The sequence below is a fragment of the Rhea pennata genome, chromosome 6, assembly GCF_028389875.1.
Source record: "Rhea pennata isolate bPtePen1 chromosome 6, bPtePen1.pri, whole genome shotgun sequence".
Taxonomy (NCBI): domain Eukaryota; kingdom Metazoa; phylum Chordata; class Aves; order Rheiformes; family Rheidae; genus Rhea; species Rhea pennata.
This window is the reverse complement of record NC_084668.1, coordinates 30,274,806-30,290,321: the sequence shown is the minus strand read 5'-3', so window position 1 is coordinate 30,290,321 and position 15,516 is coordinate 30,274,806. Positions and strand designations below refer to the sequence as shown.

Sequence of the window (15,516 nt, the reverse complement as noted above, 5' to 3'; positions counted from 1 at the left end):
AAGGTTGTACAGCATATCCTTGTACATTAGAAGTAGAAAACAACAGTCATATTACCTAATCCCCTACTTCAATCGCTGAAGACAGAATCAGCTCAAGCAGTGCATGTAGAAGTATTCATCTATAGATTGTTATAGATGTGTATGTGAGAGGCCTTCGATATATGAAAAGAAAGCTGGCCAATATTACTGTAATTGGGAATGATCCACTTTGTAATGGAGATACTCACAGGAAAATCTGTCAAATTTTTGAGAATTAAAAAAAAGAGAGAGAGAGAGAGTGGGAGGGAGGGAGAGTCTCTCTCTGGTCTAGATTTCTTAGGTCTTCTCAGGGAAAGCATTAAATATCAAATACTAAAACTGCTAATTGTTATTTTTTATTTTTTTTAAAAAAAGCATATCTTTTGAAGGCTTGTAATATGTATTTTAAAATTTCTCCATTATGTTATGACTTACACATCAGTCTTGAATTTCCCCCGGCACTATTTCATTTTTATAAAAATATCCTGAATAGTTTTAAAAAGTCCTGAACAGAACACATTTTGAGGTGGGACAGGAGGCTTTGCCCACTAATAAATGTCATCAGAGTTCAGGAAAATTTTTACCTCTTCAGAATGATTTTTTTACCCCCCATTTAAATTTATCATCATGATGCTGATAGTTACTGAGAAGAAGCAAGCCCAAATAACATCATTTGTTGTTTATTTTAAGTCACAATATGAAAGACCTCATTGATTAGGAAATGGAAGAAAGGAGAAAGAAAATTTATAACAACAACAGAGCTACAGTAAAATTAGCAGATAAGAGTAACATTTCCATTTGGAACTTCAGATGAAAACTGTGGTGAAAGACAACAGAATTCCCAAGTTCCCTTCTTTGTTGGTTTGTAGGCAAAGATTATTGTAAGTTTTCTCTGTATTATATATTTATTTAAACTTAATACAAGCTTGCATAACTCTGGAATCCATGTTCTTCTTCCTTTCCTGGCTGTCAGGGCTTATGTCACACTTTAGGCTAAGATTCCCATATCTCAAGCTTTTTTGGGGGTTAAATTTTATTATTTTCCACTTTTACAACTTTTTCAATAATGATAAATTATTTTCTATTTGTTATTTAGAAGCCAAGTTCAACTTAAGCAAATTCTGCCTTGAACTAAAGACAAAATCGAAGTACAGACCAGCAAGAGTTTGCAGTAAATTGATAACAAGGGAATACTGACCAGAACATTTTGTAGTGTAATTATCTTTGAGAAGCATAAAATGAGAGAAGAAAAAATTCTGGTTTTACTATTATTTTGACAGTGAGTTAAACACATGAGTTTTGTTATTGTTAAGACAGTATTTAATAAGTTACAACCCTTATCAAGTATGGCCATTGATACACTATAAATCGTACAAGTATAGGAGTTCTGGGACAGAGAGCTAAAGGTAGAGACGAGAATCTCCATTCTGGTTAGAGCACACAGCTCAGCTCAGTGCCAGCTGTCCAGAGCTCAAAACACGTTTGCAGTTTGTATATCAGAAAGGCAATGCTCATTCCTGTCCTTCAGTCACAAATACTTGTACTGCAGAGTTACAGCATTTGCAAAGCGTTATTCCAGCTTTCCTTTTAGAGAGGCAACAGCTCTGAGCTCTGGGCTGCACGAGGGCAGGTGAAGATTCTCTGCCTCCTGCTCTCTTTCTGCTGGATAAGATGGCATCAGACAAGCACCAGACTGGCACAGCTCAGAGAATCACTACACATACGCTTTATTACTGGGGCTTCATGAGTTGAGAAGAAAAAAAAATAGTAGTGCATTTCATCTGTTAGGTCAGATATTTTTCCCTTAATGAAACAGAGAGAGAAAAGTTTTTAGAAAATTTTGCATATGAATGGTATCTAGAAAATGCTAGGAAAGTCCCTAATACCTGGCATTTGTGGTGGGCAATTTTAAGTCATCCCATGGTCACAAGATTTTTTGAAATGCCTTTTCTATGTAAATATGTTTTCCAGCTCCAAGAAAGGATTTTCAGTTCTTGTTGATGTTTTTAAATAGCTTTTATTTGAACTCTTTCTGTAACAGGACAATAATGAAAGGTAGCTATCAATCCTTAAGGGTTCTGTAGAAGATGGGTCTTGGTTTGGGATTTTTTTTTGGAGGGCGGGGGGTGGGGAAGTGTTGGATTGCAGTTTCAATACTAGTTCTTCCTGCCTGCCTTGATTTTTCCTCTTTCCCTCCTTAGGTTCAAGGCTGAATCCTAAAAGAGCCTCAGAGGCTTAGCCCAAAATGATAAAAGCAACAGCTTTGTCACTGCTGTTTGTAATCCCAGATTGGAGTCCCTACCTTCAAACTTGTGCATCCAGAAGTTCCTTGTAAAGGCAAGGACCTACCTGGCTGCAAGATTGCATCTTTGTATTTAAAGTACTTTCTAGGAGTTTTTACTCTGTTACATACCGGTCAAATTCTGTTGGGCAAGGGTAAGCGCAGACTAATGCTTCTCAAGGTTTGTAACTTCAAATAGCCTGTGGAGATACTGTTACACAGTGTGGCCCTCACATACTAGGCATCTCCAGACAAAAGCTTTATATGGAAGATGATACTCCATTCTACCAGCAAAAGAAATAACAGCAACAATTAGAAAGCAATAGTTACTAACACCTAAATTAATATGCGCACCAGTGAATTTTTATCAATCATAGATTTCTCACCACAGCTTTTATCCCAAGGCTTTTGAAAAGAGGGTTAGTTTTCCTCTAATCACAATACAAACCAATGAGATGGGTTAACAATCTAATCTAGTGTACCTGAAACAAGGCAGGCCTGTTCTGCCCTTTCCCAGACAAATACTCCTTACTTCTCTTGTGCTGATTCTTAAACAACTCATACTTTGCTGAGCAATTTCAGTCCAGTGAGGGGCAGAAAACAAATTCAGAAAAAAGGTGAGTAATTTTCATCTCAATTGGCAATGTGAATTGGCTGGCTAAAGAGTCAAATAGGCACCAGACCAGCATGAGACAGGTTGGCATTGCACAGCTAGGAGCAAGCCAGGTGAGGGCATGACCATCCTTCTCAGCAATTAATTTGCTTCAGCTGTTCCTGCTGAAGCTGCTTTCCTCGTGAAGCTCCACTCAATCTTTTGCAGGCTGCTGATATATCCTGGCCCTGAAGTTCAGTAGTGCTGAAGGAAGTATGCAGCAAGAACATAGTTACTAATCTTACAACCAAGAGCATCAGACTGTGGCAGGGAGAACTGAGTAATGGTAGAGCTTTGCCATTTGCTAGCCACTGTGCTGGCCAACACAGCTGAATAGGGGGGAAAGGCAGTTGTCATTTGATGCAGAAATCAGCAGTGTGCCCAAGATGTTGAATCCTGCTGCCACTGTTTTGCACAAAATTGGCAGGGAGGGAATCCTGTTTGAGAAGGTAGAATTTCAGCTGAGATACAGTGTTTCCTGGGATAGTATTAGTCACCGCTGCTTTGTTCAGAGGTACTCCTGATCACAGCTCAGCCTTTAGCTCTCCTGCCTTAGTGAATTGATACAGATGATTGCTGGAGTGAAGCATCATCCTAAACAGCTTTTAAAGAGCTCTAAGGAGGCATAGCACTGAGACTAGTTTGGCTGTGCACTGGTTGCACTATGGGGCATATACCTTATTTATCCTTCTGAGAAAATTTGAGAAGCTCTAAAGAAGTTAGAAAGCTTAGTTTCATTGCTAACAATACCATGACAGTCAAGGCTTTTCTCAAAAGGAACCTCTCATATATCGTTTATCTATCTGTAAGGACTTCTATGTCTTTCACCTCAGTCTCTGTGTGGAAACAGAATATTGCCAACAGCATGGCATTTAATACTGAGCAGCCAGAACCTAGTTTTGTGATTAAAATTACCATTTTTAATGTAACTCTTCTACCCTGTAATTGAAGTCAAAATATATACTGAAAAGATATTTTAAATTACTTAAATTTCATGCAAAAGCACCTATAGTTTTTTGTATTTCTCTAATAAAAATTATTAGGAATACAGATATACTGTCATAATAGGAGGTTTATTAGGAATACAGATATACTGTCATAATAGGAGGTGAACTTAAATGGAGCGTGTTCACATTTCTATAAGATGTATTCACACCCTTGGTTTCTGATAGAGCAACAGGTGTAAGATATCAAAGGAAAATGCAGCGTATTAAGTATGCATAAACTTAATCATGCCAGGTTCAGAAAAAGTAGAAAAAACTTTTTTTTTTATTTTTACTTTTTTTAGAAAAAGTAAAAATAAGTGAAGTTCTAAATAAAAAAATACATAAAAAGATAAGATGAGAATAAAAACTAATCAGAAAGATGGAGAAAAAGAATAAATCCAAAAGGGAAAACTGCACAGGATAAGAAGTGAACTGCATTAATTCTAATGAATAGTTGAAAAATAGGATATGCGAACACTGATGTCTGAATGAATGGTACATGAATACTGAATTAAAGGCATGAAAGATGCTGAGAAATACCGAACAAATAACATCAGCATGAAAGATACTACTTCAGAGTACTCAAACTTTCCAGTTTGATAAAGACAGCACAAACTAAAATTTGTTTAACCTGTGCCCATTTCTCAGTTACTCATCAACAATTCTGCTCCTTATTCATAGTGGTGTGGAAAGAAAAAAGAAAATTTAGGTTTTATGAGTTGGGATGAGACCTACTTCGTCCTACTTCATCATAGGCACATAATTTATTGAAGGAGAAATTTTTTTCATAGATTTTTCATAAATTTAATTCTTGTGCTTTATGATGAGGAGGCTTTTCTGACTTCATCATTGCTGTATCAATAGGCTTACAGTTTCTTAGCAGAAGTGCTACACGCTAACACTAACATCCTATTGAAAATGGAAAACGTGATAAAATCGCACATAGAATAGGCTGACAGGAAAACCCTTTCAGAACAGCTGTGCTAGTAATGGAACAGTTTGATCTTGAAATGATGTTCATCTCAAAGTTATATCTCTATAATCTCCATAGAACATTGTTAAGAAAATTTTAAAACAATGGTACTAACTGAAACTGCACTGCAAAGCTGAACCAGCACTAGCAAAGGTCAAGAACATTAGGGAAATCTTTTTCACCCATACAAAGCTGGAACTTATAGACAGTGAAATCATATTGTTTGTGATTTCCAGAGGGATACCTTTTATTCTTAATTCTTGACTGTGGTATTTACTTGTGCTTGCAGGGGAAATATCATGGTAATCCCATGCATATAGCAGTGATCATCTCAAACTGTTTAAGAGAAGAAAGAAGAATTTTAGCTGCAGCTAGCATGCCTGTACAGGTAATGAATTACATTTAATTAATCTGCTTCCTGTTTAATCTGCTCACATGCTTTTAGGATTGAATCCTCTCTTGTCATTATGAATCCCACTAGAATGATTTCTGTGCACTAGGGCTAGAAGACCAAACTCATATGCATGTACTTCATTAATGGCTCTACTACTGCAAACACTGATAAAAGTGACTTCTTTGTCATGGTTTATCTTCAGAGATTTAATCCGCAGAAAGGCTTTAGAGAAATTATTCTTTACAAAGCAGATGTGTGTGTTAAGTTATGTAATGCACTAATTATTCATATTAATTATGCAAGGCAAAAGACTTTCTATTCTATATGTTACAAAGGTGTTGATAGCTTTTATGTTGTTTGAAGAAAAAACTTTAATTACATATAAAATCTATTTTTGGGAAATTCTTATATGGGTAATTTTTTTGAGTCAGCTCCATCTACAGTAGTATTCTGTTACTCTCCTGTGGCTGTGATATATATTCTTACATGAGTACTGAGATGCAGGTCTTTTTTAGAAACCTCATATTTTATATTTCAGTTTCTGTAATTTCCTACATGTTTAACATTTGCAGCGTATCCATATCCTTTCACCTTCTTGATTTCAAAGTTAAAGAAGCATGTTTTTCAAGTCTGTGGAGCTACGCAGATTTAGCTGTCTGTCTCATCTCCTGCCAGCTGAAAATCTGGTTCTAAATTCCGTTTCTATGCTAGAACTTGCAGCACCATTACATGTTTGAAATATTTTATTTATGTATTTTATTATTGTTGTATTTATTATATAATATATATTATTTTATTATTATGAAATATTTAGAAGAAATAGCATTGCTGATTTTAAGCACCATAACTCATCCACTTATTGTTTGATGTGTTCCAGGGGCCACTGGAAAAGTCTTTGCAGAATTCTGTGGTTTCAGAAAGACAAAGAAATGTAGAACACAAAGTATCAGCCATTAAGAATAGTGCTCAGGTATTTTGCTGTCCTATTTTTTGTTTACACAGCCATGATTTTCATATAGACATCCTTTAAGTATTTTTGAGCCAGACAGCACAAATATTAGTGCAAATGTGCCACTCAAGCCATTTCATTGTTCTAAAGAATCTCAGCACAGGCCAACTACACAGGACATGCCTGGAATCTCAGGCAGGTTTTCACAGCTTCTGTGGATTCAGTGTAAGAGCTAGCTCTTTCAACTTATGTGAGTTGCAGTCAGAGCACTGAGTGCAGTAAGAAGAGATCTGTGTCTAGAAAGATACGAGGTTCAGTAAATGTATTTCTGCAACTTCATCCCAATTATTTGGGTCAGAAGTAGGCAACCTTCCTGACCTCAGAGTCACATACTGAGATTTTTGTAAGGTTGAAGGCTCCATGACATAATGACATGTTTTGGACACCTGAGGGAAGAAGAATACTGGGAGCTGATCGTAACAATTCTCCAGGAATTGTCATACCATTTTAGGGTAGAATTGGACTGAGCCAACCATGTAACTATATCCAATAGAGACCTGGAAATTTCAATCACAGAATACCTGTGGGTTCATTTCAAGCCAGGGTAAGGATTCAGATTACCTACAGCCTTTTTGTCATTACTGTCCCACTTTCAGCTATATGGCAGTCTTAGCGTGGAAGTTGTATTTGAATTATTTTTATATGCCATTCAAGAACAACACAGTTGGTATACTGGAAAGGGGTCCCAGTAGCTTCCTTTCATAAGCTTCCTCTTGTAAGTATCTCTTTGAATGAGGAAAGTAGGGCAGAGAATAAAACCCTTAAAAGGATAAAGCTAGCTTTAGAAGAATGCGGTACTAGATCTCTATCAACATAGAGTAATAAGATAAGAGTTGCAGAGCAAAAGCAACCAAAGCTGCAGCCCAGTAGCCTACCACATTGCTCTTTCAGCTGTGTCTAGCAAGCATAAACTCCTTTCAATAAACTTTCATGTAAAACCTGTCTGTGGGCCTCTATATGGGGAAGTGCAGTCATTCTTTTGAAATTCACTGAAAGACAGTGAAAATTAGAATAATTTCTAGATGCAAGGTTTTGTAGTAGGTAATTCAGTTGAACAGAGCAACTGAAGCAAGCTCCTTGTATAGGCAGTTTCATAACTTACATAGGTAATGTCAAAGTTTAGTCTCTAAAATGAAAAGGAAAACAAATCATTAACTCTGTATGTCCTACTTTAGCAAATGAGTTTTATACTTTTCCCAAATGCTTAGTTTGCATATCTCAGGGAACTAAAAAGGATTGTTTATAAGCTGCTGGCAGAATCAAGGCTTCCTATTAATGACACAGAAACAGGCTCCAGAAGTAAGATAGGATATTTTCTAGTTTATGTATATTTATATATGTATTTAAATATATGTTTATATATATTTAAATTAGTATATATTTAAATTATCTTTGTAAATTGTATGATCATTAGAAAATACCTTCTAGACTTTTTGTAGTAAACATGCAAGCAACACTTTGCAAAATGCCAAAGCAGTAAAAAAAAAAAAATTGTTTCTTTATCCAAGTTCTTGAGGAATTATCTAAAAATAAAGCCCTTGAACTGTGTTTCTGTCCCTTGCTCCACCTTTTTAATTTTTGCAGACCCCATTCAATTTTCCACTGAAGTCAATGCAAAGTTATTCATTAGCCTAAATTTCGATCAGTCGTTTCAGGGAATGTAATCCTGTTTTAAGACAGTCTTGTACAAGGTAGGGGGCTTTTGAGAAAAAATATTGATCTCAAGAAAGCTTGCAGATCTTCAAATTTTAATGTATAACAAACAAATGTTTGAAAAAACACAAAAATCTGAAGCTCTTCAGAAGAAGGTGCTACTTGTTGACACTGTCTTCATGGATAGGTGCTGCTGTTCACACAGAGGTATTAGTTTTCCAAAATTACTGCTTGACTTAGTCTTTTTAAAAAAATCTTTTGCGTATCTTTAAGAATGGCTGCATATAATCATTGATTTTCACTTTTAAGAGAACATTAATCCACCATGTCAGCCATGGTATGATTTAAGATGTTAACAGAAAGTGGGAAAATCTTTGCGCTGCTTTAAAGTTGCAAGCAGAGAGTAATATTATTGGTGTAATAATTTAAATTTAACTCAGGCTAAATGTAATAATTTCTATCTTGCACTAAATCATTGAACTAACATACAAGAAGCAGGTCAGTTGCATCAACTAAAATTTCACTATGGGAGAGAGAATAACAGCTGACTTTCTGAACAAGTGAAATAAATCTGTCTAATAATGTATATTCACATTCCTAATTCTATCATCTTTTTTCCTAAAGTTTCCAGAACTGCTTAGGAACTTTAAAATGGTAGGAAAAGAAAATACTGAATTATGCATTTATCCATTATAAAACACATTTCTTTTCACGTCATTGTAATTACCCAAATAACTTCTTTCATTTTCCCTGGGAAAGATGACAGACCAAGATGTCAAATACTTGGAAGACTTGCAAGAGGAATTTGACTTCAGATATAAAACAATACAAAGCTTAGGTAAGATTTTTTGTTGTAATTTTTAGATTATCTAGGAAAAGACCGATTTGGGGGCTAGAGTCCAGTCTCGGTTGTTTTTCATGTGTTACCCAACTAATATATGTAAGTACAAAACCAGATTCTTCGGAAGTTTACATGAAATTGTAGCCAGTAATGTAATGACTCTTTTGAGTTAAGAGGGTAATTATTGATAAAGTACAGTTATTTTCTATAAATAAGCTGTTTAACAGCATGGAAATAGTAATTTTCTTAATTTAAAGAACATATTTTTGCATTTCATACTTGACATGTCCCTTCCTTGGCAGGATGTGGAAGAGCCTCATTTCGCATAGTGTAGTTGTGCGAAACTAATTTTTATCCTCTAACTTGGCTTTCTGTTCTTTTTTGACTACAGTGGTAATAAAGAACTGGTAAATATTCTGAATGCATGTTTTATTAGCCTGTGATGGTTCTGAGGTCTGCACGCTGCCACAGTCCTTGCGTGATCTCTTTCAGAAAGGAAACTGAGGTCCACCTGTGTCTGCACAAATATCTTTACATTATCTCCCTTTTAAACATGGAGGGATGTATGGGGCTTGCAATGTCCCTGTTCTTAAAGATGACAGTGCTATATGTTTAAGGCAGGACATGGCCGGGCAATCAGAAGAGATCCAAGTCGCCGTAGCTTGAGTTGCTGGACATCAGCTCAGCCATCATTATTGACCATGCAGATGATTGAAACCTAGCCTACTTGTGAAATAAAACATGTTTGCTTAAATGACTTTCAGAGCTGGAAATCTGATTGTGTCAACAAATGCTATACACTAGCACAGCCAGCTTGAAGTGCCTTAAAATGTGTGCGTGAGCAACTGCTGTGGCTGATTTTACAATCAATTACTTGTCTGTCTCTTTTGAAACACATATTCTGATGTAAGGGGAAGACACTGATCCAGAGCTCAGCAGACACAGTTGGCACCAAATTATTTTTTGAAGGTAGCATATAAGATGCAAGAAGAGCAAAACAGGAGGAAGTGGGGGAACAGTCTGCATGTGGAAAAAAAGTGGGGCAAGCTTGGAACTAATGCATGATCCAAAGGAGAAAAAATGTTGCGGAGAGGGGGCAATACCAAGCAAAGAGTACTCATGGCTGCTGAAATCCTCATGATAATAAACACTTAATCTCCATTTCAGATGCCTAACCTTCATTCCCTCAACCAGCCATGTAATTCATATTGAGTCCAAAGAGCTGTACTCGAACTGCTGACACCGTGAGAACACTTCTGCACAGCAGATCAGTCGTTGATCTAAGCCAGACTTGTATAATGCACCAGTATGCACATGAATAAGAAATTTACAGATTTTTATCTATCTTTTCAACCTTTTCCTCTTCTCTATGCACATACATATATAAAGAGTGAGGTCATACATCTGTATCTTAAATTTGTGTTAAGGTTAGTCTATTCAAGTGAAATATATTATTACATAATTTATTGATGTCTACAGTCAATTTTGTCACTACTTCATACTGCAGTCTGGTCATGGTTTTTCCCCCTCTCCCTACTATAAACACACAGACACACACCCACACACACATTTACACTGAATTTACTAGGTGATTTTTTTTTCATCCTCCCGCAGAGCAGAGTGACAAAAACAGCGCCCTCATTAAACAGGAAATGTTGACGTTGCAGGCTATGCTCAATACTTTAGACTACAAGAGAAAGGTTAGTGACATGTTTTGTCATTTGTGGTTCGTTTGCTTTCTTTTCTTATTCCCACACTGAATAATTTAATGTGTATATGTGCCTTTTAAAACCCTCTTCTCAAAAGAGCAGACAAGTAGAGTATGAGTTTGAAGTACACAAAAGGTTTTGTGCGGGCGTTTTTTGACTAGTAGTTAATAAATTGGCCATTAAGTAACAGCCTAATCAGGGACATCATTCTGTACACATTAGAAGGAAGGTGAGGGCATCGCTACTTATGTACTGTGCTAGATAGATAACTTAATTGGAGATCTATAGCTTTTAAAGTATTCAAAATAAATATAATTAATAATTGCAAAAAGAAGCCCCCAAATTCCTAAAGAAACAGTACTTTGTTCTGCAGCACTGAGAGTATGACATGAATATGGTCAGTATTCCCTTGACCAGTTCCTTGCTTGTACAGAAAGTAATGGATTTAGGTAATTTGAGTCTAGATGTTTTTTAAAAGTTAGAAGCAGGCAATCTAACAAAAAATATCCACAGCTGTGCATTGGCTACCATACAAAATAAAAGAAGGACTTTCTGGCCTTGACAGTACTTGTAAGTGTCTACATCCCGGAGGTGGTATACCTACAATGAAGACAGCAATTTCTGCGTACCTCCCGCTCATAAAAAGAAGTTTTATGAAGAAAATTTCATCAATATTCAGGGTTAATTTTAAGTACAACGGATGATGAATATAATCACCTCTGAGTTAAAAAGAAGCTAAAGTGGTAGAGGCTAAGTAGAGTTACTTTCAAAATAATTCAAAAGTTTAATCAGCTCTCTGTGATAATTGCTGAATTTTATGGCTGTTATCCGTGGTCAGTTTGTGACAACTTTCCTATTCTACAGGAAGTACTCAGTAAAATAGGACGTGTAATTCATGAAATTGATGTCTTGATGAACAATATGCTGACTGAAGAGTTGCTAGACTGGAAAAGACGCCAGCAGATTGCCTGCATTGGAGGCCCTCTCCACGGTGGGCTTGACCAGCTCCAGAACTGGTAAATTTACATTTAGCTTATGTTTCCACTGAAAACCACAGGAAGTCTACTGCTCAACAGTAAGCATGAAATCATGATCCTTTTACATCAGTTGGCTTGCTACCTTGCAACAGCAGCAAGTTCATTAGCAGCTAAGCAAATAAGCAAGTAAAATACAGTTGGTTTTGATAGACAACATTTGCTATTGGAGTGAATAACACCACAATGAACTGCTGAGACTGAGCCATTGCAGTTGATTATTTCTTTTTTTGGTTTGACAGTTGTTCCAGGTATATGATACACATCTTGTAGGGAGTTTTGCTTGAGTAAGAACTGTGCTGACTGAGTTTGTCACTAAGGATAGTGGGAGTTTTGTCTAGGTAGGAGCTGGGTAGACACTTCATGCTTTGACTCAGTAGGTACATCACTCCTCCAGACTTAAAACTGAGCAGGAACTAAATGGAAAAAGTATTCTTTGTCATGGTAATAGAACACTACTCTAAAGAAGCTAATTGCAGCTAAAACCAAGTAGCATTACGTTTAAAGAGATAAGGCAGCTGGAGAATGTAACCATCATGTTCATTTCTCTCCTGTCAAACTTTTCTACTCTTCTGGAAAAGATGAAGTAAAGAGTAAGAAGAAAAAGAAAGGAGAACAGCAATGAACTTTTTTTTTTTAACATGTAAATAAAAAGTTAACTTTTTTGCTTTTTCTTTTTGTGTTTTTTTCCACTAAAGTATTTTTATTATATTGAAGATATTTAAAAATAGCTTAAAATTATGTTTTTATATATACATATACTATTAAACTATTATCAAGTACATTTGGATTTTATTTTCATTGTCATGTTTTTACATTTCTGAAAAAAATTGCTTCCTTAGACTTGATAACTTGTTTTTTCTTCATATAAATATTCTCCTTTTAAAGAGCACATTTTGCAAAACTGCTAAGTTGTAGGAGAGAAATAAAATTGGCACAAATACTGTACATGCAAATCACATATGTATTTCTTCTAAATGTCATCACGGACAATGTTGCATTGCTGTCAGTGAAGCCTTTTGAGAAAGTATTTATCTCTGAAAATAAAGCAGGAGAGTTTACCTTGTATATGTTCATGTCAAAAGATAATGAATGGTCTTTAGTTTGTATAAAGCTAAAAAGCACCAATTAGTACTGATTCTGATTTGTCTAAGCAAGAACTTTAGTATCCATTATGTTCTAATAAGTAATTTACATGAAAGGATGCAAACTAATCTTTTGTCCTGCTGTAGTTTTACACTGTTGGCAGAGAGTCTTTTTCAAGTTAGAAGGCAGCTGGAAAAACTGGATGAACTGTTGACCAGACTGACTTATGATGGAGATCCTATCCCAGTGCAAAGACCTCAGCTGCTGGAAAAAGTCAATTTTCTGGTCTACAATCTTTTCCGAAAGTACGTAAACTATTGTAAATTTACATCATTTGTTTGAACTGACACAGTTTATTGGCAACAGTGAGATTATATTGTTAAAAATAAAAAATGAAAAAGGGTTGGGTCTACAGGAATTTTAAAGATTTAGTTCCTAATGTAGAAAGTATGTACACCTTAAATCAAAACTCATAGAAGCTGATGGTACCACCAGGCAGCTTCTCATGTGTAGCCCTTAAAGTTTTGTGGTCAAGTTCTGCCTGTAGATGTACACAGAAAATCCACTTACTTCAGTAGGAGTCATGGACATACTACTGAGAAAAGTTGTTGTAGTAAAGTGATGAGTTTCAATTTCTTCCTTGTCTTTCCTCCTCCTCACCAAGACATTCTTCCCTCCTAAATTGACCTATTAACATATAAAATACTTACTGTCATTATTCCTCTTCCCTTTCATATTGGCTATCCTAGAGATATACCACAAGTGACTATTCTATTAGCTTTATCTGAAAGAAAACATGGCTACTTGTCTTTTGAAAATTGAAAAAAAAAAAAGAAAATGAGTATTTAATTTCACTGAAGCCGAGTTCAGTGTATTTTCATGTTTAGTTTCATGGTTATGACACATGTCTGGGTTTTCCCAGTGAATCCAATGTGTCAGTGCTGTGGAGTTTGTTCTGAGCTTTAATATATTCCAAATATCTGTTTCTTCTGGGAATAATGCAATTGCAGGTTAGACCACTAACTCATTTAGAGAGCTGAGAGTTGGAATTTGTACATCCCACTTCAGCATCTGTAGAAAAATAAGCCTCAGTGAGATAATTTTTTTTCCCTAAGTACAACTGTTCATTTATGCATATTCCTATCAGTCTATTTGTTTCATTTCTTTTCACACTAGTTCATTTGTGGTTGAAAGGCAGCCCTGCATGCCAACACATCCCCAGAGACCAATGGTTCTTAAAACTTTAATACAGTTCACTGTTAAATTAAGGTAAGGAAAGGAAATCTCATATAAATTCCTTCATTTGTGTACATTTTATCCTAGGAGACAATTTCAGAGTTTAAAAACAAAGCAGAGCAAGTTCTTTTTAGAGTCAAGCAGAGATACTTTTGACTCCAGTAAGAGTTTCCTTGAGTGCAGATATAAATGCTGCAGAATCGTCACTCATAATAAGTGACAATAAGAAGCAAATAGGCATAAGGAAGACAGGCAGATTTTTGGGGAAAAAGCCAGTACCTTCAGGATTTTGTATGTATTAGATTTAATTAATTTAGCTTTAATGATTTTGCAAACTAAGCAAGTAATGTTCCATATAATGCATGCCAATACTAGAATAGTTTCAGAGCCACTCTTGCTCTTAGGAAAAAGAAATTTCAGCATTTTTGGAGGCTCTGGTGTCTTCATGACAGAAATTATTTCTCTCCCACTGGCTCCTTGCCCACTTTGGGAAAAGACAAAGATTAGAGGGGAACTCGCATTTCATTTCTATCTAGCAGCAGAAAGAAAGTATGGAACATGTAGGGGTCAGGAATGGAAAGGGAACGTGAAGCACATGCACATGTACAATGCAGTTGCAGATCATGCAAAGTCTATCTCTTGGTTATATTTTTTGTTGTCTCTCTATCCCTTCCCTCGAGCGTATACTAACATTTTCACATACGTGGAGGGAGGATAGAAGAATTGCCATTAGAATCAGCTCATCCTTTCTGAGTATGGGACCCTTTGAATCATGATACAATCCTGGATGCTTAGTCTTTTCAGATTATAATCATTTAAGATACTTTGGTGTGGAATTACTGGTCTGTAATATTTTCTGTTGACAAACAAGTTTATTCTGAAAGAGTTTCTGATTTTGACTGTTCACTTTTACACTTTCTGTTTCAAAGGCTGCTAATTAAGTTGCCAGAGCTGAACTACCAAATCAGAGTGAAAGCAACTATTGACAAGTAAGAAACTTTAAAGTGAAGTATTAGACAACTCTCTCTTCCTACAGAAACAATACAGGTTTTTCAGTTGCTACCCTGTCTGATTTAGAAGGCACTTTAAAAAGGAAAAAAAAAAAAAAAAGAAACATTAAGAACATTTATTTGTTTCAGAAAAAGTGGAAAGTTTGTGTTTTTTAAATAAACTTCCACTTTTTATTAATATTTTTAAATTTGAGACAAGAAATCTATTTAAGATTTGTTTCAAGATTTGGATGAAATTCATCAGTCTCAAATAATAGCATCATACTAAAACTTTGAATTAAATTGTACTCCATTTGTAGGATAGATTGTATTGAAATGTCACTTATCTCATGTTCATAGCCCCCGTACCTTCAGTGCAGCTGCCCCAGTTAGTATATGAAGTTTGTGCTTGGAAAGCTGATGCTGTAAGTAGTAGCTATGATAGCTTAGAGTTTTACCCCTCTCTGAAATTAAGGCTTTTACATAAAATCCTCCTCTATAAGGGGTTCAGTGCTCCTTCATGTCCCTATTTCTTACAGCAATCCAGAGTGCTGTATAGTTTCAGCTACTTGTTTAAAAAATGCATTTATATTGGTTATACATATTAACTTTAACAGACAAACCAAAATCTGCTGTCTCAAAACATGTTTCTAAA

The 15,516-nt window shown here is 35.7% G+C and overlaps 1 protein-coding gene across 3 annotated transcripts in view; it reads left to right on the top strand.

Annotated features, from left to right (window-relative positions):
• The window catches only part of STAT4 (signal transducer and activator of transcription 4), a 44,541-nt gene that overhangs the window by 13,465 nt on the left and 15,560 nt on the right, over positions 1-15,516 (top strand). For 2 of the 3 annotated variants that reach the window (XM_062579449.1, XM_062579448.1), the window contains exons 4-11: positions 5,200-5,298; positions 6,182-6,274; positions 8,726-8,804; positions 10,422-10,507; positions 11,381-11,532; positions 12,783-12,941; positions 13,813-13,905; positions 14,802-14,861. In XM_062579449.1, coding sequence (XP_062435433.1) covers positions 5,200-5,298; positions 6,182-6,274; positions 8,726-8,804; positions 10,422-10,507; positions 11,381-11,532; positions 12,783-12,941; positions 13,813-13,905; positions 14,802-14,861 — 821 coding nt within the window. The remainder of the gene's footprint in view (positions 1-5,199; positions 5,299-6,181; positions 6,275-8,725; positions 8,805-10,421; positions 10,508-11,380; positions 11,533-12,782; positions 12,942-13,812; positions 13,906-14,801; positions 14,862-15,516) is intronic. The other variant, XM_062579450.1, reaches the window with a different exon arrangement.